This window comes from Sphaerodactylus townsendi, linkage group LG12 (assembly GCF_021028975.2).
Source record: "Sphaerodactylus townsendi isolate TG3544 linkage group LG12, MPM_Stown_v2.3, whole genome shotgun sequence".
NCBI lineage: Eukaryota > Metazoa > Chordata > Lepidosauria > Squamata > Sphaerodactylidae > Sphaerodactylus > Sphaerodactylus townsendi.
Window position 1 is genome coordinate 48,659,261 of NC_059436.1, and position 24,310 is coordinate 48,683,570.

The window sequence follows — 24,310 nt, forward strand, 5'->3', positions numbered from 1 at the left end:
AGCTTTCCCAGGCACCCCTATTTTGGATCGCTTTTTAAAGTCGCACCGCACTCCCCAGCCCCGCTCGTCATGGAAGGAAGCAGCTTCGGAAACCCCAGTGAGCAAAGGGGAAATGATGCAGAAGCACAGTCAATTGGCCTCCCCCGAAGGAGCGAGACCCACTTGTCGGTTTTCAGGGCCCGGCCGTAGATGTAGTTGGAGGGAAAGAGGCAGATGTCCGGGTGCATCCGATACTGCATGGTCAGCTGCAGCACTGGGAGGTCCTTGATCACGTTCTGCTGCACTTGCTCCGTCAGGTGTGTGTACAGGCGGCCCATCAGAGACTGATCGTAGCCGTAATCCTGAGCTTTCTGCCGAGACAGGAAAGGGAGAGAGAGATGAGAAGGGGGGCCCCCCAGCAGCAATTCATAATTCACATAAATAACAGATCAAACCTGGTGACAATCGATTACGACATACTTCTAAAACTGCGTGATAACCCTTGAATATAACCCACCCAGTGGTTGGGCACTCTCACCCCTGCGACTTTCCTCTCACCCATTTATGCAGCCGCTGGGTGGCATACGTGGACGGGGACCGGGGCACGGTGATAAGAGCACCTGCTTGGCCCCGGTCCAATCTCTGGCATCTCTAGCTAAAGAAAGGATCAAGCAGAAGAGGATGTAAAAGACCTCGGCCTGAGAACTTAAGAGAGCTGATGCCCGTGTGGTTAGACCAGTGGTGGCGAAGCTTTGGCACTCCAGATGTTATGGACTACAATTCCCATCAGCCCATCAGGCTGATGGGAATTGTAGTCCATAACATCTGGAGTGCCAAAGCTTCGCCACCATGGGGTTAGACGATGTGGTTAGGAGCAGCAGTGGCGTACTGGTTAAGAGCAGGTGCACTCTAATCTGGAGGAACCAGGTTTGATTCCCTGCTCTGCCACCTGAGCTGTGGAGGCTTATCTGGGGAATTCAGATTAGCCTGTGCATTCCAACACATGCCAGCTGGGTGACCTTGGGCTAGTCACAGTTCTTCAGAGCTCTTTCAACCCCACCTACCTCAAATGTTGTTTGTTATAAGGGGGAAGGAAAAGGAGTTTGTAAGCCCCTTTGAGTCTCCTTGCAGGAGGGAAAGGGGGAATATAAATCCAACTCTTCTTCTTCGATGGATCGAGGGGCTGATAAAGTATCAGGTCGCTTCCTGTGGGTCCCAGTCTTCGTTTTGTCCTCGCAATGCTTCTGTACGCTGATAGAAGCTCAAAAAAGAGCTTGGTGGCTCAGAGCGGATTTGACCCTCTGTTTCCCTGGTTATGATTTTACCCTGTGGCTGGAGGACCAGTGTGGTTTGTTTAGCAGATGAGAGAGTCCAGCTGGGATGTTCTGCCTCCCAGAACCATTCTAATACGCTGCTCTACCTGGATTCCTACTCTGTGCCTACTCAAAGAAGAAGAAGAAGAGTTTGGATTTATAATCCCCCCCTTTCTCTCCTGTAGGAGACTCAAAGGGGCTTCCAATCTCCTTGCCCTTCCCCCCTCACAACAAACACCCTGTGAGGTGGGCGGGGCTGAGAGAGCTCTGAGAAGCTGGGACTAGCCCAAGGTCACCCAGCTGGCGTGTGTGGGAGTGCACAGGCTAATCTGAATTCCCCAGATAAGCCTCCACAGCTCAGGCGGCAGAGCTGGGAATCAAACCCGGTTCCTCCACATCCAGGTTCACATCCAGGAAAATCGGTCTTACTTCCCCACCTCTACAACTGCTCCTTCTGCTTCTTTCCCTGCCACTCTGCTCTCCAAGAGAGAAATATGTCATCAGGGCAGGTTGTCTTTATGACGTAACAATGGCTGAGGCACGGAGTGAGCTCCGATTTAACATTTGAATTGGTCACATCCCTATCCTGCCTCTCTTCCATCACAGAACTCAGGGATGCAGAAAGGTCACTTTGCGCTAGGCTCTGGAGCAGAAACAGTAGCTTTCCTGTATTGTTGAAGGCTTTGAAAGCCACTATGTCAGACTACACAGAGAAGCCATTGAAATCCAGAAGCACATGGACAATTTTAACAGGAAGGAAGAAACTATGAAAATGAACAGAACTTGGCTGCCAGTGTTGAAAAAATACTTCAGAGTCAAGACAGTGTCTAACTGAAGCCCACAAACACAGGATGCACTTCATAGACAAAGGAAACAAAGGCCAGGATACTTCTATTCAGATGCTCCCACCAGTGACCTTGCCCTATCTCCATTTGTTCACTCCCATGCTATAGACTTCATTTGTTACTCATACTTCCTATTCAGATGCCCTCAACTATCGGACCTAGTTGCGGCTTCTTTGTTACTCACAGACAATGTTCCTGCACCCACCCTAGACACTCCAACAGATATATATACTTCACTTGCTTCCCAACATCAGATCCTCTGAAGATGCCAGCCACAGATGCAGGCGAAACGTCAGGAGAGAATGCTGCTAGAACACGGCCATACAGCCCGGAAACCACACAGCACTCAAGTAGCTTTCCTCTTCCACCGACACTTCGTGCATAACCAGGAGTCTCTCTCTATCCCCCTGTCTTCTCAGGAAGTTGCACAGGGTTCAGGCCAGAGGAGAGAACCTTTGGGCTGGGTTTCGGTGAAGGCCAGCTGCCGCTAGAGAATGGATTTGCAAACCTTGCCCTAAACCAGTGGTGGCGAACCTATGGCACGGGTGCCAGAGGTGGCACTCAGAGCCCTCTCTGGGGCAAGCACAGAGGCTTGGTCATCAGGGGCCCCGAAAATCGCCCCCCCCCCACACATCTAGGGTTGGCTGGGCAGTCAGCTGGCCACCTACATGGTGGTAACCCTGTTAAGTGCCGTTAAACCCCACTGATTTCGTTATGGGAAGAACTAAAGTGCAATCCTTTACCTGGGGAGTAACCCTCAGTTGCTGGCAATGGGGTTTAGCGAAATTGTCTTTCAAGGTCCAGGGCTCCCACCCCCCATCAGCCCTGCCAAAGCATAGCCAAGTGGAAGGGCTCATGGGAATTGTAGTCTGTGAACATCTGGAGGGCCATAGTTTGAAGCCCCCTGTTCTAAACCCTCCTAGGGTCATGATCCACCCATTTGAAGCGTTGCACAGTTGCTTCAAAGCAAAGCCACCAACAACCACCAAGCTTACTCCCGGCAACGCTACCGGAGCCAACCGCTTTTTTTTCCTAAACTAAAACCTCAGTATTCAGGTTTAAATTGCCGTATTGGCACTTTGCGATAAATAAGTGGATTTTGGGTTGCAGTTTGGGCACTCGGTCTCCAAAAGGTTCGCCATCACTGCCCTAAACCCTACTTTTGATTGGTTCTGTTCATGAGAAAACTACCTGCTGGGAAGTCAACCCCCTTCCCAAGCCGGCTGGGGGATTACACCCTCTGTGGAGTGCCTTCAGCGAGGTCTCAGGAAGAGGTTTAGAGAAGCGGATTTATGATTAAGCCATCTGATCCTCTCACGTAAAAGCACATAAACAGTTCCAAAAATAGGTTAATCCCACATAAACCTTTCAGAATAATATTGTTCCTCTTCGCTCGTGGGGAACACAATTATGTTCCTTGCAAGGCCGCAGAGCCACTAGCTCAAGTTCAAGTCAGCATGTAACAAGAGCAGAATCTTTGTCGTGTCCGACACAACACAAGAATAGTTCAGGAGCCTTTAAGAGACTCTTCGCCTAACTTAAAAAGACTTACAATTTCCCCCGTATTTGAGTGTCCGTAAATCCCTCCATAAATTCTTCCAGTGAACTCTGTATGTGTCTCATCTGCCAATAAGAGCTGAGCTCCAGGAATTTAGCAATAACTTGGGATGTGGCTTCAGATAAAACCGCCGCACAGAGTCACACAACCAATTTATTCAGGCCAAGTAATCCAGCTGAAATCACTGCGGCAGGCAGTTTGTGAGTTGTGAGCACCTGATGAAAATGTTCCTTCTTATTCCGTCAAAGTAGAGTTACAGCAGGAGTGTCAAACATGTGGCTCGCTGGCCTGATAAGCCCTCTCAAGACAGCCACCCCCACCCTTCTGTAAGCTCACCTGTCCAGACATCCCCAGTACTGTTCTGGGGACCAGCCGGTATTACATTCACCGACTTCTCGCGCAGGGCTGGTCTGACTTCGTCCAAGATTTATGCCATATCCAGCTCTCGTAACAAATGAGTTCGTCACTGCCCAGTTACAGCTGGTCGGTCTGTTGTCGGGTTTCTCCGAAATTTTGGACTATTCTCATCCTGCCAGCATGGCCAATTGTCCATGCTGGCAGGGGCTGATGGGATTTGTAGTCCATGAACATCTGGAGAGCCGCAGGTTGCAGACCCCTGATCTAGGTTGTGCCCTTTCACCTTCTCCGGCCATGTAAAAGTCTCCAGTGCTGTACTCACCACAGATTACAGTCGGAGGGAGCTGCTTGGGATCACCAACCAGGACGAGCTTCCGGCAGCCATGAATAAGCGGAATGAGAGTTTCAACCTCACAGGCCTGCCCCGCCTTGTAACAAGGAAGCACAAACATAGGAAGACAATGTTACAGGCAGACTGCGTGTGTCCCAGGCAAGGGAAAGGATACAGCACTCTTGGATCCAAGGAAGTTGTCTCTGCTTCTGCACATAACGTAGACATCACCAACTGTCCCTGCCCGCCACCTACGAAGCCCTCAGTAGGCCCCACAAAAGATTCTGGAGCCCGCCCCACCCCAGATCCTGTGCGGCTGGTTTTTTATTTTGAATTTTTTAATTAATACCTAAAAACAATTTTGTAGGTATATTTATCTGTTGTATGAACTTCCAATTTGGTAGGCATATTTATCTACCGTTCCAAGGTCAATACTGCATCAAGCATCAAGCAGAGAAGGGCAACGAGGATGATTGAAGGATTGGAGCACCTTCCTTATGAGGAGAGGCTGCAGCGTTTGGGACTCTTTAGTTTGGAGAGGAGACGTCTGAGGGGATATGATTGAAGTCTATAAAATTATGCATGGGTAGAAAAATGTTGACAGAGAGCCTGTTCTCTCACAATACTAGAACTAGGCATGTAATTGAAAATGCTGGGGTGGGAAGAATTAGACTAATAAAAGGAAACACTTTTCACACAACGTAATTGGTGTTTGGAATATGCTGCCACAGGAGGTGGTGATGGCCACTAACCTGGATAGCTTTAAAAAGGGCTTGGACAGATTTATGGAGGAGAAGTCGATCTATGGCTACCAATCTTGATCCTCCTTGATCGGAGATTGCAAATGCCTTAGCAGACCAGGTGCTCGGGAGCAGCAGCAGCAGAAGGCCATTGCATTCACATCCTGCACGTGAGCTCCCGAAGGCACCTGGTGGGCCACTGCGAGTAGCAGAGTGCTGGACTAGATGGACTCTGGTCTGATCCAGCAGGTGAGTTCTTATTAATTCCAAAAAACAACACTTCTTGGTTTCTAGTAACAAAATCAAAATTATGTCACTGTCAGCATTACTGTTAAAAATGCGAAACATCACATTTTTCTCTGCTGCCTTCATTTTAAAATAAACTAGACTTCCAAACCACTAGCCTTTTAGCGATATATTCAATCATAGGTTTCCAACTGCCCTAAAATGTGTTCAAATCCCCTTCTTTGAGCAACCACGTCAGATTAGTCATTTCTGCCTTTGCAGCTCGTTTTTAGATGCCAAGTACAGTAGACGGCAGAACAGAGGGAAGCAAATCAGCGGCGCGCGCACGTAAGCAAGAAGGCCTCTTGCCCTAGGAGTGGGATCTTGGATGCGAGCCACAGGATGCCAGTTCTTGAGAGTTTCAAATACCATTTTAAAAGAAGACTGTCTAACATTCAAACATTTGCCTGGCAGACTCTCCTGCATCTTTTCGACGCCTCCTTATGTTTCTCAGTAAGACCACACTGAAACGTCGGTGGACTTTTGGATTCTCTTCTTCTTGCCTGGCACTGACCAGGAACTCCGAGTGAGACTGGAGGCCCTCCGCTCCCTCAGATGAACTGCACTGTGATCAGACTCCGGTTAGTTCTGAGCCAGGTCTCCCTCTACACGGCACCGTGACGTTAAGAACATAAGAACGAGCCTGCTGGATCAGACCAGAGTCCATCTAGTCCATCCCTCTGCTACTTGAAGTGGCCCATTAGATGCCTTTGGGAGCTCACATGCAGGATGTGAAAGCAATGGCCTTCTGCTGCTGCTGCTGCTGCTGCTCCTGAGCACCTGGTCTGCTAAGGCATTTGCAATCTGAGATCAAGGAGGATCAAGATTGGGAGCCATAGATTGACTTCTCCTCCATAAATCTGCCCAAGCCCCTTTTAAAGCTATCCATGTGAGTGGCCATCACTACCTCCCAGACAGCATATATTCCAACACCGACACGCTGCGGAAGAAATGTTTCCTTTATTAATCCTAATTCTCCCCAGCATTTTCAATGGATGCCCCCCCGGTTCTAGTATTGTGAGCAGAGAAAAATTCTCTGTCAACATTTTCTACCCCATGCATAATTTTATATAGACTTCAATCATATCTCCCTCAGACGCCTTCTCCAAACTAAAGAGTCCCAAACGCTGCAGCCTCTCCTCATAAGGAAGGTGCTCCAATCCCTCAATCATCCTCGTTGCCCTTCTCTGCAATTTTTCCAACTCTTTGATATCCTTTTTGAGATGTGGCGACCAGAACTGTACTCCAAGTGCAGTCGCACCACTGCTTTATATAAGGGCATGACAATCTTTGCAGTTTTATTATCCATTCCTGCCTAATCATCCCCAGCATAGAGTTTGCCTTTCACAGACGCTCTACTGACTTCTGCCCCACAATGACGCAGCTGAGCTGCAGGACCGTTCGAATGCCGATTCCAGGCAACTCGCCACTGCTGAGCCGCATAGCAGATGACGGAGACTCAGGATGATTCGCCAGCCCTGAGACCATCCCCGGACCTTGCAATGTTAAGAGCAGAGAACATTTTTTTACACAGTGCCTACTTCAGACGGATTCCAACTGGCGTTCAGGCACCTGTTTGGATTTTACACCAGTAGCTAGAACTAGTCCGCTTGGTATAAGGAGCCAAAACAGCCCTAGTACAACATTTGCTTGTTTCCTAAATGCTGGCACTGCGGAGACCAGGAGGCAGATTATAGTCATATGTGGACGGAATGTATAGAAGTGAAAAAATTTTGGACAACCGTAATGTTATATATTGAGAAATTGGTGAAGATTAAATAAATAATAGTATCCATCTAGTGTTGCGTCTATAATCTTTAAAAGATATTTTGCTACCGCTGCTAGGTGCTAAGGATCAAGATTATCTAAGATTAAAGGAATCCTAAGAGCATCAGTTAAGTGATTGTATAGGAGTGAAGCACTGATGGGTTGGGTCATTCTGATCTTGGCAAATCTTGCACAATGAAACAGAGTGTGCTCCAGTGTCTCTACTTGGCCTGAGTTGCATGGGCATAGCCTCTTTTGTTTATCTATGCGTTGGTATCTGCCTTTAAGGAGCATAGAGGGCATTAAATTGAAACTTCAATTGGTGAAGATTAATATTGGGATAAATAATGATTTAATGTTCATGGGTGTAATGGAGGATAGAAGGGTAGATAAAAAAAATATAGCTGTATGTATAAAATAATGATCAAAGCATGCAACAATAGCTTTAGGCTGGAAAGAAAAGAAAAAAATGGACAATCCAGAAATGGTTGGAATATATCTGAGAACAAGTGACACTGGACATTTTCGATATAATAACAAAAAATAAACTGTGGCATGATAAACAGAGCGAAATTTTGAAGATATGGACAATATATGCGGACTGGATGAAAGAAGCTGGAGTCAAGGAGGAGATATGGAAGAAGAAGAAGAAGAAGAAGAAGAAGAAGAAGAAGAAGAAGAAGAAGAAGAAGAAGAAGAAGAAGAAGAAGAAGAAGAGTAGTAGTAGTAGTAGTTTGGATTTATATCCCCCCCTTTCTCTCCTGTAGGAGACTCAAAGGGGCTTACAATCTCCTTGCCCTTCCCCCCACACAACAAACACCCTGTGAGGTAGGTGGGGCTGAGAGAGCTCTGAGAAGCTGTGACTAGCCCAAGGTCACCCAGCTGGCGTGTGTGGGAGTGTACAGGCTAATCTGAATTCCCCAGATAAGCCTCCACAGCTCAGGCGGCAGAGCTGGGAATCAAACCCGGTTCCTCCAGATTAGATACACGAGCTCTTATCCTCCTACGCCACTGCTGCTCCTGAATGAACTTACTGCTGTTTGTTTGATAAAATTATGAAGAAAATACAGGGGGGAGGGGAAAAAGGGGAAAATGTATTGTTTGAAAACGAATGAAGAAGAGTATTAATATAAAATGGAATATTCAAATGATACAATACAATTTTTTTTAAAAAAAACATTTGCTTGTTTATTCTGTACTACATTGACAACTTGAAGAACAGCCTATCGGGGCTGGATCCTGCACAGCTCATCCAAGATTACAAGAAAGTCAGCTGGTTTTGGAAAAACCAGCTCTGATGACAGATAACCCAATCCTTACTTTCTAAAAATGGACTGAAGATTGAAATACACCTTTTAAGCACCGAGAGACGACTGCATGAGCAGAAAGCAAAGCAAATGTTGCAGTCCGAAACGCCGTTTTGATCAGACAGCAAAGCCATGGATGTTGCCGTACGAAACGCCATTTTTATCAGACAAGGTTCAGAGCTGCCCCCCAGAGACTGAAGACACGTGAATCTTAAGCCATGGGCGGGACACTTCTAAGGCCGTCACCTATAGCAGGGGTGTCAAACATGCTGCCTGGTGGCTGGATCTGGCCCCTTGAGGGGGTTTATCAAACCCACGAACCACCCTAACCCTAACCCCTCCCCTTGCTCTTGATCTGGCCTGGTTGATCTCTTAAGGTAGCCACCCACCCCACTGCAGGCTTGCCAGTTCAGGCACCACCCCTCCCCCAGTGCTGTACTGGGACCAGCTGCGGCAGCCCCCTTTCCAGAGGGCTTGGCCCAAGGAAGTCACATTTATGTCATGTTCAGCTTTCGTAAATGAGTTGGACGTCCATGATATATAGGGCTCTAAGGTATTTGGGGCTTCGTAGAGCACTGCTTGTTAACAGCCCAACTTGTGGTGGTGGTAGCAGGAACTGACTATAAACCTGAGTAAGGGATCAACAGCTAGTTTATATGTATGTGTGTGTGTGTGTGTGTGTGTGTGTGTGTGTGTGGAGGTATGTATGTATGTATGTATGTATATATGTGTGTGTGTGTATGTATTTATGTGTATGTATATATGTATGTATATGTGTGTGTATATGTATATATGCGTGTGTATATATATGCGTGTGTATATATATGCGTGTGTGTATGTGTGTGTATATGTATGTATATATATATACACACACATATACATACACACACACACACACACACACACACATAAACTAGAGACAGAGACAGAGACAGGCAGGCAGGCAGAGGAGAACAGCCTGGAACCCAAGGGATTAAAAGGAGAGCTCTAACTTGAGTGAGCTGTACAAGAAGCTGAGAGAACAAACTCCTACCTCCTTCAGTTGATGAGCCAGCCGCTCCCTCTCCTTTGAAAGTCTGCAGATCTCATCGTCTAGTTGTTGCCTCTGAAAGAATACAAGACTACCATGAAGCACTTGTAACAAGAGCACTCCACCTTGCAACCTGGAAAAAGGTTCTTTGTTTTCATTCAGGTTTCCATTCCATTCCTTTGTTTCCATTCAGGAGCAGCAGTGGTGTAGTGGTTTAAGTGCAGGTGTACTCTAATCTGGAGGAACTGGGTTTGATTCCCTGCTCTGCCGCTTGAGCTGTGGAAGCTTATCTGGGGAATTCACTCCAACACACGCACTCCAACACACACCAGCTGTTGTGATTTTGTTAGTCTGATCAGGGCCCAGGGACTCTATCAGTTCACCAGCATGGCCACACTGGCCATGCCGATGAGGCTGATGGGAATCTGTAGTTCCTGAACATCTGAGAGCCGCAGGTTCCCTACCCCTGGGCTGTTAGTCACAGTTCTTCTCGGAGCCTCTAGCCCCAGAATTCCACTTCACAGGTGTTTGTTGTGAAGGGGGAAGGGAAAGGAGTTTGTAAGCTCCTTTGAGTCTCCTTGCAAGAGATAAAGGGGGGATATAAATCTAACTCTAACTCTTCCTCTTCCAACTCTTCTTCCTTGCCTGGACAGATCCAAGCTGACATAGCTTTAGTACCAAAACATTCTTGCAAGACTGCACTTTATAAAAGATTTATGGGGCTGCAGACTTTGCTTAACCCCTCTGCTCCTCATTTGCCCAATCTGTAAATTTCCTTAGCATTAGGGATATGCATTCAGATGTTGACCAACGAGACAAATGCAACACAACATCTTACGCAAGTGTGGTTTCCGGGCGGTCTGGCCATGTTCTAGAAGCATTTTCTCCTGATGTTTCGCCTGCATCTGTAGCTGCATCTTTCTCAGTTGACCGATGGATAGTCAAGCAAGTGGAGTATATACACCTGTGGAATGTCCAGGGTTGGAGAAAGAACCATTTGCATTGATTAACAAGTGTAAAGGGTGCCATTAGCAGGCTTGATTGCACCCTTTATACTTGTTGACAGACAATGGTTCTTCCTTCCAGGGAGGCCGGTGTGGGTGGTAATTTCCAGCGCTTGAATAAGCACATCTGGGAGGCTGGCAAGTGTTCTCTCCACAGGCTGAGGGGAGAGCAGCAGCCGTGAAGGGGTGGCTTCGGGCTATGCCCTGGAGCTCTGAGTGGGGAGGCTTCAGAGACCTAGTTGTCTCCAGGTGCCATTTTCCCTCAGTACGCCTCTGCAGACCATCTGATCATTACCCTTCACGTTGGAAAAGAGAAGACATGTTTGCCTCTACAGACAGGAACCTCTAAGGTGGGCTTTGTCTTATAGGTCTCCTTCAGTTCAGCAGAGATTCCTCAGAGACACCCAAAGAAACCTGACTTCATGATGAGCTACCTTCTCCTGAGTCTTCCTCTCCGTCGCTCGCTGACGAGAAAGCATGTCCAGCTGTTGGTCCAATTCTTCCTTCCTCCGGTGCAGATCTTGGTCATTGCCAAACTTCCCTCTATCTACGCAATCAAACAAAAGGATTCTAATTCAAACACTGACACCCTGGTTTTCCAAAATAATTTTTAACATGGTTTTCAAGGCTTGAATTAATTAATTAATTGAAATAATGAACCTTGCAAATAATTACAGGTAAAGATGCTTGGGACTGAGGTGTGATCAATCATGGACATATGTGTTTTTTAATTTATTGACTTCATTTATACCAGTGATGGCGAACCTTTTCGAGACCGGAAAGCGCTCCAAATTGGGTAACCCCAAACCTTAATTGAAGAAGATATCAACATATCAAATAATGTTTATATTGCAAAGTGCCAACACGTAATTTAACCTGAATACTGAGGTTTTAGTTTAGAAAAAATGGTTGGCTCCAAGGTGTGCGTTACTTGGGAGTAAGCTTGGTGGTAGTTGGTGGCTTTGCTTTGAGACCTGTGCAACTCTTCCAACGGGTGAATCATGACTTAGGGCATTCAGCAAGCCCCATTGCCAGCAACCGAGCTTACTCCCAGAGTAAAGGATCTTCGCATGAAAATCAGTGGGGTTTAACAGCACTTAACAAGGTTACCTACACTGCTTCCCCAAAACTAGGTCTTAGGTTTAATGCTAATAATCGAGCCCAGTGTCAGGAGGCCTGTAGTTTGAGATCTGACACCCAGCAGCCCAGGTCAGCCTAGAACCGTGGTGGCGAACCTTTGGCACTCCAGATGTTATGGACTACAATTCCCATCAGCCCCTTCCAGCAAGCCCAATTGGCCATGCTGGAAGGGGCTGATGGGAATTGTAGTCCATAACATCTGGAGTGCCAAAGGTTCGCCACCACTGGCCTAGAATGTATATGTGGGGGGGGAGGGGGCGCAACTCTGTTTGTGCGTGCCCACAGAGAGGGCTCTGAGTGCCACCTCTGGCACCCGTGCCATAGGTTCGCCATCACTGATTTATACCATCTTTCTCTTCAGTGGGGACAAGTTTTTTTAACCACAGGTTTCGCCGCTCGTCTTGGGTTTTGTTTATGCAAAGGCTTAAATTTACGTCGTCTGAGTAGCGCATGAGCATACAGCGTAGCCTCAGGTTTCGCCGGTTTTGGGTTTCGCCAAGCGTCACCAGATGGATTACCGGCGAAACCCGAGGTATGACTGTAGTCCGATTTAATTATTTAAAGAATGTAGTAGTATATTTTTATAAGCTTTGTATTTTTAAAATTCTTTTTAGTTTTATGGGATATTCTAATGTTCCAGTATTTGAACCTTATGGTTGAAATGTAATAAGAACATAAGAAAGAGCCTGCTGGATCAGAGCACAGAGTCCATCTAGTCCAGCTCTCTGCTACTCGCAGTGGCCCACCAGGTGCCTTTGGGAGCTCACGGGCAGGATGTGAAAGCAAGGGCCTTCTGCTGCTGCTGCTGCTCCCGAGCACCTGGTCTGCTAAGGCATTTGCAATCTCAGATCAAGGAAGATCAAGATTGGTAGCCATAGATCGACTTCTCCTCCATAAATCTGTCCAAGCCCCTTTTAAAGCTATCCAGGAAATGTCTCTACATATGACATGCCTAATAAAGAGGGGAGGATGCAACCAGGCAAGAGGAGCGGGTTGCTGCCGCTTCACACAAATGAAAGTAAAATCTGACTGAATTTAGATGGGAAGTGGTCCTCAAGCAAAAAGGAACTGTGGTCCTCAAGCATAAACAGGTGTTCCTGGCTGCCATCAGAACAAGGCAAGTTGTGCTTACTGGCATCTTAAGATATTAGTAGACAGGAAATTTCTCTCCACAGGGTGCAAGCAATCATGAGACAGAAAATGGGAGGGGACAGGAAATGTGGCAGTGCTGCAGGGCTAAGTGGTGTAGTGGTTAAAAGCAGGTGTACTCTAATCTGGAGGAACTGGGCTTGATTCCCTGCTCTGCCGCCTGAACTGTGGAGCTTATCTGGGGAATTCAGGTTAGCCTGTGCACTCCAATACATGCCAGCTGGGTGACCTTGGGCTAGTCACAGTTCTTCGGAGCTCTCTCAGCCCCACCTACCTCACAGGGTGTTTGTTGTGAGAGGGGGAAGGGAAAGGAGTTTGTAAGCCCCTTTGAGTCTCCTACAGGAGAGAAGGGGGGGTATATAAATCCAACTCTTCTTCTTCTTCTAAGTCCACCCCATCCTTTGGCTCCTCCTCCAGGGCGCAAGTCCTCCTCAAGCCCGAGTCCAGTTGAGATGCTGATGGTGGTTATGATCAAAATACTAATAAAAAAACTTATCCACATAAAACTGTCGTACTGAATCAGACTCTTAGTCCATCACGGTCAGTACATTCAGGCTGGCAGCAATTCTACAGGGTTTCAGCTGCCGGTCATTCTCATCACCTACTCCCAGATCCTTTAGACTGGAGGTACCAGAGACAGAACTGAAGTCCTTCTGCATGCCAAGCCAATGTTCTACCAGTGAGCCACGCCCCCTCCCCTTAAGCCACGGCCCTCCCCTTAAGCTACACCCTCTCTCCTGAAGGATTAATCAATTACTCACTCATTCGGTTTCTGATTTGGTCATTCAGACTGAACTTTCGGACCTCTTTGCTGATGGACTTCTCTTGTCCCAGTCTCACCAAACTGATATCACCACAGTTTCCTGGACATCAGACACATAGTTAGAAGCCTTGTTGAATCTTTGAGTCTTTTTTTTGGGAGGGGGGATTTCATTTTTATGCACTTAGCAAGCAGCAGGTGAACACCAGCATCTCATTCCCCCGTCTTAGTTCTTCTAAGGCCATGGTGGCAAACCTTTGGCACTTCAGATGTTATGGACTACAATTCCCATCAGCCCCTGCCAGCATGGCCAATCGGCTGATGGGAATTGTAGTACATAACATCTGGAGTGCCAAAAGTTTGCCACCACTGTTCTAAGGGCATAAACACAAGCATCTCATGTGGCCACAGGGTCTCACTGAATACATGCCCCTGCCTTATAGAGAGCCGTTGAGTCGCCTAGTTCAGAGCTGTCTCCTCTGACTGGCAGGAGCTCCTTCAGGCCTGAGGCATAGAAGGGTCTTGCTGCCAAGCCTCTACACCAGGGGTGGCCAACGTATGGCACTCTATGGCCAACTGGCCATGCTGGCAGGGGCTGATGGGAACTGTAGTCCATGGACATCTGGAGTGCCACAGGTTGGCCACCCCTGCTCTACACACACTCCCCATCATTGGATCACAACCCCAGCCAAAAAGATGTCACGAAGATCTGTTGGAAAGCAGGGTGAAATCTACCTATGGTAAACTACACAAGGGCATACAAATTATTTAACTCGGCGTACTTTCTAACTGGAAAGCAATTCCTCCTCTAGATAGGCAATTCCACAGATCAAAATTAGGCAAAAACTTCTACCTAAAGGATTTGCTCTGTCTTGGCACTTCTCCTTGAAGAAAAGTATTATTTTTTTCATCAGATCATCCACAGCAGCGTTGGACGGCGCACAAACCAGCACTCGATTGTGTTTAATTTTGGCATTCAGGCTGTGCACAGGAATTCCCTTTCCAGGTTTCTGCATATATTTTTTTAAAAAGAGAGAAACACACACTGGTAACTGGCTGTTTTCAATTTTTGGAGAAGAATGATATAGTCTGTAAATTCAGAGTTGTCACTTAAAAAAAAAGAATCCTCGGTGATATAGGTTTAAAAGCTACTCAAGACATAAAAATTCAGGAGGCGAAACTCCCCCACCCCCCGCTCAACTATTTCATTCCTGCATGTGAAAGGCAGCATTAAAAAGCCAGTAATGATGTCTGATTTAGTAGGTCCTTGCTAAAGCAAAAGGGCTTTCTCCAAATCAGTGATTCCCAACCAGGGTTCCGTGGCACCTTGGGGTGCCATGAGCATGTCCCAGGCGTACCACGGCAATGCTACCGGCCCCCCTCACTTTTGTGGTGTTTCCCGCCGGCACCAGCAAAAATATGGAGCTGGCCCAGGGGGCAGGGCCTGCCACAAAATCAGCAGCCATTTCCCACCCCTCACCCACCCCCGTGCTTCCCTTCACCCTGGGAGGGGAAGCGGGGGGGGGGGGGGGCAAGCAGGGGAACTGGGAGGGGAAGGTGGGGGGAGGATGGCAGGGGTACTGTGAGATATGAAGAGTGAGGTCAAGGGTACCGTGATGTCGAAAAGGTTGGAAAACACTGCTCCAAATGTATCATCAGCCAGGGTGTTGAACTCTTTTGTTACAAGGACTGGATATGACAGTGGTGGCAAACCTATGGCACGCCAGATGTTCATGGACTACAATTCCCAGCAGCCCCTGTCAGCATGGCCAATTGGATGCTGGGAATTGTAGTCCATGAAACATCTGGAGTGCCATAGGTTCGCCACCACTGGGATATGACATAAATGTGACTTGGTCAGGGTGTGTGTGTGTGGGGGCTGTATTGGCGAGCTTGCAGCAGGGTGGAGTGGCTGCCTTGAGAGGTCTTATCAGGCCCACAAGTGTGGCAACCCCTCCCTTCAACCCATTACTCCTGATCTGGCTGGCGGGAGGTTGCCTCAGCTGGCTCATGGGCCCATATCAAGGGGCCAGATCGAGCCCCTGCGGCAGCACATTTGACACCTCTGGTGTAAATAACCGTCTCTGCCTCACCCACCTCAGTCAGGATGCGATACAGAAGGCCGGTGATCGTTTTCGACTTCCCTGTCCCAGGCGGACCATAGATCAGGCAAATCTGGGGGACCGACGGCTTCATCACCATGGCATAAGCTGCCTCAATGGCCCTCTTCTGATCTTCGTTGTAATCCGCGATGTCGGAAACCTGCCCGGGAGGACACAACACAGCATCAATCGCTAGAGGAGCAGCAGTGGCGTAGGAGGTTAAGAGCTCGTGTATCTAATCTGGAGGAATCAGGTTTGATTCCCCGCTCTGCCACCTGAGCTGTGGAGGCTTATCTGGGGATTTCAGATGAGCCTGGGCACTCCCACACACGCCAGCTGGGTGACCTTGGGCTAGTCACAGCTTCTCGGAGCTCTCTCAGCCCCACCCACCTCACAGGGTGTTTGTTGTGAGGGGGGAAGGACAAGGAGATTGTCAGCCCCTTGGAGTCTCCTGCAGGAGAGAAAGGGGGGATATAAATCCAAACTCTTCTTCTTCTTCTACAGCAGGGGTAGGGAACCTGCGGCTCTCCAGATGTTCAGGAACTACAATTCCCATCAGCCCCTACCAGCATGGCCATCCAATTGCAAAACTCCACTGAGAGAGCCGGTGCAGCACAACGGCTTAGAGATGGCATCACGAAGCACAGAGACCCTAGGCCAGTTGTGAACTCGCTCCGTGGCCTCGCGCAAGCCACTTTCTTAGCCTCAGTCTCCCCCACCTCGCGGCATGGTGATATGAATCCACTCCTCCCTCGTACAGCTGCTGTAGAGCAGCAGTCTTCAGCCCATGGTGTGTTATGCACCCCCTGAAAAAAGTTGATGTTGTGCTACTTTCCTTCCTCTGCATTCACTATGGCACAGGTGTCAAACTCGCGGCCCTCCAGATGTTATGGACTACAATTCCCATCATCCCCTGCCATCATGATGTTGGCAGGGGATGATGGGAACTGTAGTCCATAACATCTGGAGGGCCGCGAATTTGACACCTATGCACTATGGGGTTCTGATCCTTGGCTTCTTCCTCCCACTGGGAGGAAGTTAAAAGAAAATTAATTTGAATGAACCAATTTTAATTCAATCCTGAGACCCCTGCACATTTCGCGCATGCTTCATGGCAGGGGAGGGGGACTGCAAAATATGACAGAATTCACAGGACCTGCTCATCCGTGTCTGCTTTTCATCGGGCAGCCAAGACCTCATATCACAAGGCTCAGGGACGGCAATGCTGCTACCCAGCCAACGTGAGGAGTGTAGCCCACCCAAAACAACAACGGAAAACTTGTTCCGGTTAAGTCGTTTTGTTCTTACCGCATTCCCAGACTCCGTGTGTATGCCCTGGGGGCAGAAGCTGGCATAACTCGCCCTGTAGATGGGCACGGCCAGAGGGCTCCGGCTCAGCAGAAGTAGCGCCTTGAATCTGCGCTGCGTTGTCACCAGAGAGCTGACCACCACGCATCTGAATTCCTTACCGATGAAGGATGAGTTGCCTTGTGTCTGGATGGACAAGCGGCAGACGACCCGCTGCTCTTTCCTCTCTGCTTGCAAGACAAAAAACAAGAGGCTCAGTTGGGATCTCACAACAAGATGCGATTTTGCAAGCCACCCACAGTGCCAAACACAAACCACGTGTACACTTCCACGTGTACTGGCCACCTAGCATTTGTGCCCCCAATGGCTTTGACCCCCTTCTGTCTGGCGTAGGAGTTTCCAGCTGTGGAGTAACAGCTAAAAGAATGGTTTGTCAAGTCAAACATCACGGTAATTAGCAGAAAACACCATTCACAAGTGCCCTTCAAACCACGGTTTCTGATTCCAGTTAGCTGGCTTATTCAGGCATTGTAACAAGCCGGAGTTGAGCTTGGCTGTCTTAACTTTACAACAACAACAAACAACCACCACCTTTATTTGGCATTTAAAAATAGGTTCTAGAGCATTGCCAGACATTTTTGAAATACAAATAGAAAAATCAAGAGTACATTCAAAGTGCAGACAGGAAGACTGTATATAGCAGCATACATTACTTAGAAAGTTCTGTCACTTGTAAAAGAAATTTTGCTACTTTTTCCAAGAGCATGACATCTGTGTTTTTTAACAGAAGCTCCACAACAGAACAGTCAGAGTCACTTTCAGATTTCCATCCCTAGGGCCAGCTTGGGAGAGGAATTCCTGATGCCCACATACATCTCTCGACCGATCAAGAATAAATGAGGCAAAGAGTCTCCACTTTGATTTTTACAGTGTAGGAACAAACCCTCGATCCTGGAGAGGGATGGATAAGTAACAACCCTTTGTAATGGCCGATGGAAGGTATTGGATCTGGCCCATATGATAATCCATCTCTGTTGGGGTTCAGTTAATGAATTCCAAGATATTTGGCTATGTGCCCTGTTCTGGTATTATTCCTCATTAGCCAGAGAGGGGTGAGCATGATTTATTTGCTTGCCCTCAACAAGAGATGATATTCGCTGTTCTAGAAGTCTGCGCTTTTTAAAGGTTCAGAAAATCTCTCTGGAGTGTCCAGCATACAGAGATCTTCAAAGAATAAACCTATTAGAATGTAAATTTTTGATTTGAGAAGATTGAAATTACCATCTGAGGAGGCAAGAATAGAGTCTAGAAGCGTTCAGTGTATATTAAACTGCGCAAGCATTAGGAGTTAAAACATAGATTTTGATCCAATACTTGAGATGTATTCCAGCCATGCTCTTGTTTCAAGTAGGTTCTGACCAGTTTCTAAGAATAGTACAGCATATGGTACAGAGTGTGGTAATCCGAGTATTTTATAAAGGAAACCAGATTGTATTCTTTCAACAGACTTGTTCCATGCAGTTATCCATAAGGGAACTCCATAGAGAAGTTGCTGAACTACCTTGGAGTTGAAAACCTTTAGAGCTGCTGGGACATATCCCCTTCCCCTGGTGTGAAAAAACTTTACCACTGCTGAAGCAGTGTGAGATGTCTTAACTTAATGCCACGTGAGAATGCCACGTGCAAAAAAAAAGCAAGGAATTATTGCACGAAAACAAACAGTCTAGTGGGCCTCAGGCATTCCCCCTGCTCCCCCACACTTAAGCAAGCGTTATTAAACAGACAGATCGAGAATCCGGCCTGACAACAGCTGCAAACACCTTTGTGTTCCCACTAAATTTCCAGAGCAATGTTTTCCCGTGGGATGAGATTTTACAAATTTTAAACGTTCACTGAAGCACAGCAGCTCATGGCAAACTTGAGTCTGACCCTCATTTAGAAGTCTATTTTATCTAAGGCAGCTCAAAAACCACCTTCTCTCTGAAAGCCACTAACTGGGGAGGGACTTAAAGATGAAAATGTTGGGAATGGATGTTAAATTCTGCAAGATCTGATCTCTTTAGAAGGATGCACTCCAGATGTCTGGAGTAAAGAAGAAGAGTTGGATTTATATCCCCCCTTTCTCTCCTGTAAGGAGACTCAAAGGGGCTTACCAACTCCTTTCCCTTCTCCGCTCACAACAAACACCCTGTGAGGTAGGTGGGGCTGAGAGAGCTCAGAAGAACTGTGACTAGCCCAAGGTCACTTAGCTGGCGTGTGTTGGAGTGCCACAGGCTAATCTGAATTCCCCAGGTAAGCCTCCACAGCTCAAGCGGCAGAGCGGGGAATCAAACCCGGTTCCTCCAGATTAGAGTATACCTGCTCTTAACCACTATGCCACTGCTGCTCCAGAACCTGAACATGATTAAGCCAGTAACCTGACCATGATTACCTGTGTGCCCCTACAGATTTAGTGGTAACTAAGACTTAGGACAGTGGTGGTGAACCTTTGGCACTCCAGATGTTATGGACTACAATTCCCATCAGCCCCTGTCAATTGGCAATGTTGGCAGGAGCTGATGGGAATTGTAGTCCATAACATCTGGAGTGCCAAAGGTTCGCCACCACGGACTTAGGATGTAACCTGGAGTTTTTATTTATTATTGAACACATTAGGACATCATGCTCTCAGTGGGGCTCCTGAGTAGGTCAGGATTCTAAACCCAAACGGGAAAGTTTTGTTTCCTTTGGACAGCAGGTTCTTATGACACATGGTCCTCTTCTATTCCAAAACCATTTTATAAGATGGCATTGGATGGGCGGAGGCTGCTGTCTGGAAATGGAAGCCCGAAACACCTTTCGGCATACAGAACCAGCTCCTCAAATCTTCAGACCACGACCCCAGTCACCGTCTGTTGTGGCAGACAGCCAGTTGGTCAACTTACTAGCTTCAAGTGGACTGATGGTACCTGGGAAAAGATATGTAAAATCCGCACTAAGCTTCCCGGCCGCAGATGCATTAATTCAAAATTCCGGTCTCCACTTTCTTCACTGTAAGGGTTTTGTTTTTTGGAGACCATTAAGAAGACCAAGTCGCTCTCCTTGGGTTGCAGCTGGCTCTCCAGGTCGCTTTCCTGAATCTCAGCTGAAGAAATGATTTCAAACCGAAACGAAATCACGTGAGCAGGTAGCAACAAGATTCCTATCAAAGGACGCAGAACGTAGACTCCTGCCTAGAGTCCTGTTTCAAATGGGCCAAGCAAACAGGCTACACAAGCTTTCCCCTGATCCTGCCTCCTAGCACTGGGACTCAGAAGTTTGCGGCCTCTGAATATGAAGATTTTCTTTAGTCGCCAAGTCTATACACCCCTTTCCACCAAACCAACGCTAGATGTGACACAACTAGATCATAGATGTCAAACTTGCAGCCCTCCAGATGTTCTGGACTACATTTCCCACCATCCCCTGCCAGCATCATGCTGGCAGGGGATGATGGGAACTGTAGTTCATAACATCTGGAGGGCCGCGAGTTTGACACCTGTGTCCTAGATATTCTGTGAGGTGGAATGCTCTTCTGGGGTCTTAGTGCCTGCCTCACCCTCCCCATTCCAATTCTCTTTCGGCATTTAACAATCTTATTTAAGGGCAGCCTTTGTCAAAATCATTGTTCCTTGCACTATTAAACAAAGTACTTTGAAAAAAGAGCATTTATATTGTCCCACCAGCAATTAACAAGATTACATTTTCCTATCATTGTGCCCCCACCATTTTCTTTCCCATTCAGTAGGCTGTGTGCTGGCGCGTGAAAGAAAATGGCGGGCGCAACTATAGAAAAAGTTGCTAATAGGTGTCTGGGGCAATATAAAAGCTCTTTTTTCAAAGTACTATGCTTAATAGGGCAAGGAATAATTATTTTGACAAAGGCGGTGCTTAAATAAGATTGTTAAATGCTGAAAAAGAATCTGCACTACTTTGGAACGTGGAAACACGCTGCTGCAACTTCCGCCGCAGTATGAATGACTGCACTTTTAGCAGAGGTGGAGCTACTAGGGGATGGGGGGGCGCACTGCACCAGGTGCATGCCTGGGGGAATCGCGCCCCCCTGCGGGCGCCCCCTCCCCACTTACCTTAGTTCAGCTTGAAAGTGCAGGCTGGAAAAGCAGCCTGTTCGCTTGAGGCTGAAAACGGCCTGGTGGGAACTACAGTTCCCAGGAGACCTTGAGAGCCCCAAGGTCTCCTGGGAAGTGTAGTTTCCACTAGGCTGTTTTCAGGCTTAAGAGAACAGGCCGCTTTTTCCAGCCTGCACATTCAGGCTGAACTAAGGTAAGTGTGTGTGTGGGGTGGGATGGGGGCACAGAAAACGCAGAATGCGCACTGGGTGCAGCTACGCCCAGCTACACCTCTGACTTTTAGTTCTTTTAGTAGAAAAAGCTACAGTACCGTGGTGGCGAACCTTTGGCACTCCAGATGTTATGGACTACAATTATGGACTACAATTCCCATCAGCCCCTGCCAGCATGGCCATGCTGGCAGGGCCTGATGGGAATTGTAGTCCATAACATCTGGAGTGCCAAAGGTTCACCACCACTGCTATAGTAGCTATTGATGGACGCATCCTCCTGGAATTATTTTTTGCCGTGAAGTCACAGCTGACTTAAGGCAATCCTATAGAGCAGTGATGGCAAACCTTTTCGAGACCGAGTGGCCAAACTGCAACCCAAAACCCACTTATTTATCGCAAAGTGCCAACACGGCAATTTATCCTGAGGTTTTAGTTTAGGGAAAACGGTTGGCTCCGAGGCATGCGTTACTCAGGAGTAAGCTTGGTGAAGCAACCGTGCAATGCTTCGAATGGCTGAATCACGACCCTAGGAGGGTTTACTCAGAAGCAAGCCCCATTGTCAGCAACCGAGCTTACTCCCAGGTAAAGGATCGTGCCCAGACCAGCCGAGATGTGTGTGTGTGGAGTATGATTTTCCGCCTCCCCCCCCACATGATGAACTCTGGGTGTGCGTGCCCACAGAGAGGGCTCTGAGTGCCACCTCTGGCACCCATGCCATAGGTTCGCCACCACTGCTATAGAGTCGTCATGGCACAAGATGTTCAGAAGTGGTTTGCCACTGCCTGCTTCCATATTGTTATGGCCCTGGTATTCCTTGGAGATCTCCCATACAAATACTAGCCAGGGTCGGAGCGGAATGCGTGCGACTGATTCCAGGTCACCCAGAAAGTTTCCATGGCTTTGAACCAGGGTTTCTCATGTCACAGTTCGACACCTCCACCACTACACCACACTGGCCTAGCCCCCTTTTGAAGCCCCCTATGCTCAGGGCCACCCCTGCAGCCCCTGGCAGTGGATTCCACAGTTTAATTAGTGATTTTCATGCCCTCTAATCACAACGGATTCACGGCAGCCCTCAGATCATGGGGTTTTCAAGACAAGATTTAATTAATTTAATTAATAAATACATTTAATTAATAAATAAAAGAAAAAGAAATGAGCGCAGCTGGTATACCACAGCCTGACTTTTTGAGTAAAGAAGTATGATTTCCTTTTGCCTCAAAGATCTCAAATTGGCAGGGGATGATGGGAAATGTAGTCCATAACATCTGGAGGGTCACGAGTTTGACACCTATGTTTTAGCGCAGGGGGCTGCAACCTGCGGCTCTCCAGATGTTTGTGGACTGCAAATCCCATCAGCTCCTGCTAGCACGGCCAATTGGCTATGCTGGCAGGGGCTGATGGGATTTGTAGTCCATGAATATCTGGAGAGTCGCAGGTTGCAGACCCCTGTTTTAGCGTATGCTAAAAGGTATGCTCAACAGTTGCCCTGATCAGGACTATTCAGATATTTTTCCTTCTTCGTTTTCTATGTAATCTTTCATTAGTGAGTGCTGGATATTCAAGTTCAATTTTCTTTTTTTGGCTGTACAATAAAATACTTTACTAGGTACACATTACTCAAAATTGTATTGGCTCACTATGACTAATCTACCTTGAGCTCCTGTAAGGAAGACTATAAATAGCAAATATAAAACAAACTACAACAAGAAAAATGTATTGCCGAAGGCTTTCACGGCCCGATTCTGCTGGTTGTGGTGGGTTTTCCGGGCTGTGTGGCCATGGTCTGGTGGATCTTGTTCCTAATGTTTCGCCTGCATCTGGCATCTTCAGAGATGTATCACAGAGAGAAGTCTGTTACACACTGTGTCCAGACTTCTCTCTGTGATACACCATCCACAAATGACACCTCTAAAGATGCCAGCCGCAGATGCAGGCGAAACGTTAGGAACAAGATCTACCAGACCACGGCCACGCAGCCCCAAAAACCCACCACAACCAATAGGAAAATGTTCACATGAGCAGGCCTTTCATGTGAAGGAGGGAGTGGCAAATAAAACCAGGGAGCAGAAAACTGCTTCCCCTCCAGCAGGGGTCTGCAACCTGTGGCTCTCCAGATGTTCATGGACTACAAATCCCATCAGCCCCTGCCAGCATGGGCATTGTAGTCCATGGGAATTGTAGTCCGTGAACATCTGGAGAGCCACAGGTTGCAGACCCCTGCCCTCCAGCTGTCTGGCCTTAATGTGAGCTCTACTGATCTATTTCACTCACCACTTAAAAAATGGTTCGAGTTTTGAGTTTACCACCCACCCCACTACTTAATGGAATTCTCACCTGTAAAATCTGCTACGCTTGAGTCAGCACTGAGGTTCGATAATTTCAAGAGGAATTCCTTTGCCGGCTTCAGTTTCTGATTGTCTAGCCACTCTTGTGCTACCTGCATGAAAGAGGGAGCATTAGTTGAGGATACCAGTGTGGGGCAGGTATCTTTTGAACCAGTGACCCAGAGATATTTTCCCCCCATCAAACCACTGTGACTTTGGCAACCGCTAGGCCCAGGACTTTCAAGGCACGGGACTTTCTAAGGTGGTATGTCATTGTCCATCTCCACATCATGACCCTGGTATTCCTTAGAGGTCTCCCTACGGAGCAGTGGTGTAGTGGTTAAGTGCAGGTGTACTCTAATCTGGAGGAACCGGGTTTGATTCCCCGTTCTGCTGCTTGAGCTGTGGAGGCTTATCTGGGGAATTCAGATTAGCCTGTACACTCCACTGCATGCCAGCTGGGTGACCTTAGGATAGTCACAGTTCTTCTGAGCTCTCTCAGCCCCACCTACCTCACAGGGTGTTTGTGAGGGAGGAAGGGAAAGGAGTTTGTGAGCCCCTTCAGGTCTCCTTACAGGAGAGAAAGGGGGATATAAATCCAACTCTTCTTCTAACTAGGCAAAATATTGATATGCATTTGACTGATATGTACACCTTTTTAAAAAGTGCTTAAATTAAGGACAGTTG

General features: G+C 47.6%; 1 protein-coding gene across 1 annotated transcript in view; it reads right to left on the reverse strand.

The window, feature by feature from the left end:
• The window catches only part of SETX (senataxin), an 83,254-nt gene that overhangs the window by 6,820 nt on the left and 52,124 nt on the right, over positions 1 to 24,310 (reverse strand). Inside the window, 14 exon segments of the mRNA XM_048512157.1 lie at positions 163 to 350; positions 1,821 to 1,825; positions 4,378 to 4,480; positions 4,564 to 4,634; positions 6,772 to 6,904; positions 9,516 to 9,587; positions 10,951 to 11,063; positions 13,567 to 13,668; positions 14,419 to 14,575; positions 15,663 to 15,827; positions 16,976 to 17,205; positions 19,900 to 19,972; positions 19,975 to 20,099; positions 23,634 to 23,736. Coding sequence (XP_048368114.1) covers positions 163 to 350; positions 1,821 to 1,825; positions 4,378 to 4,480; positions 4,564 to 4,634; positions 6,772 to 6,904; positions 9,516 to 9,587; positions 10,951 to 11,063; positions 13,567 to 13,668; positions 14,419 to 14,575; positions 15,663 to 15,827; positions 16,976 to 17,205; positions 19,900 to 19,972; positions 19,975 to 20,099; positions 23,634 to 23,736 — 1,640 coding nt within the window.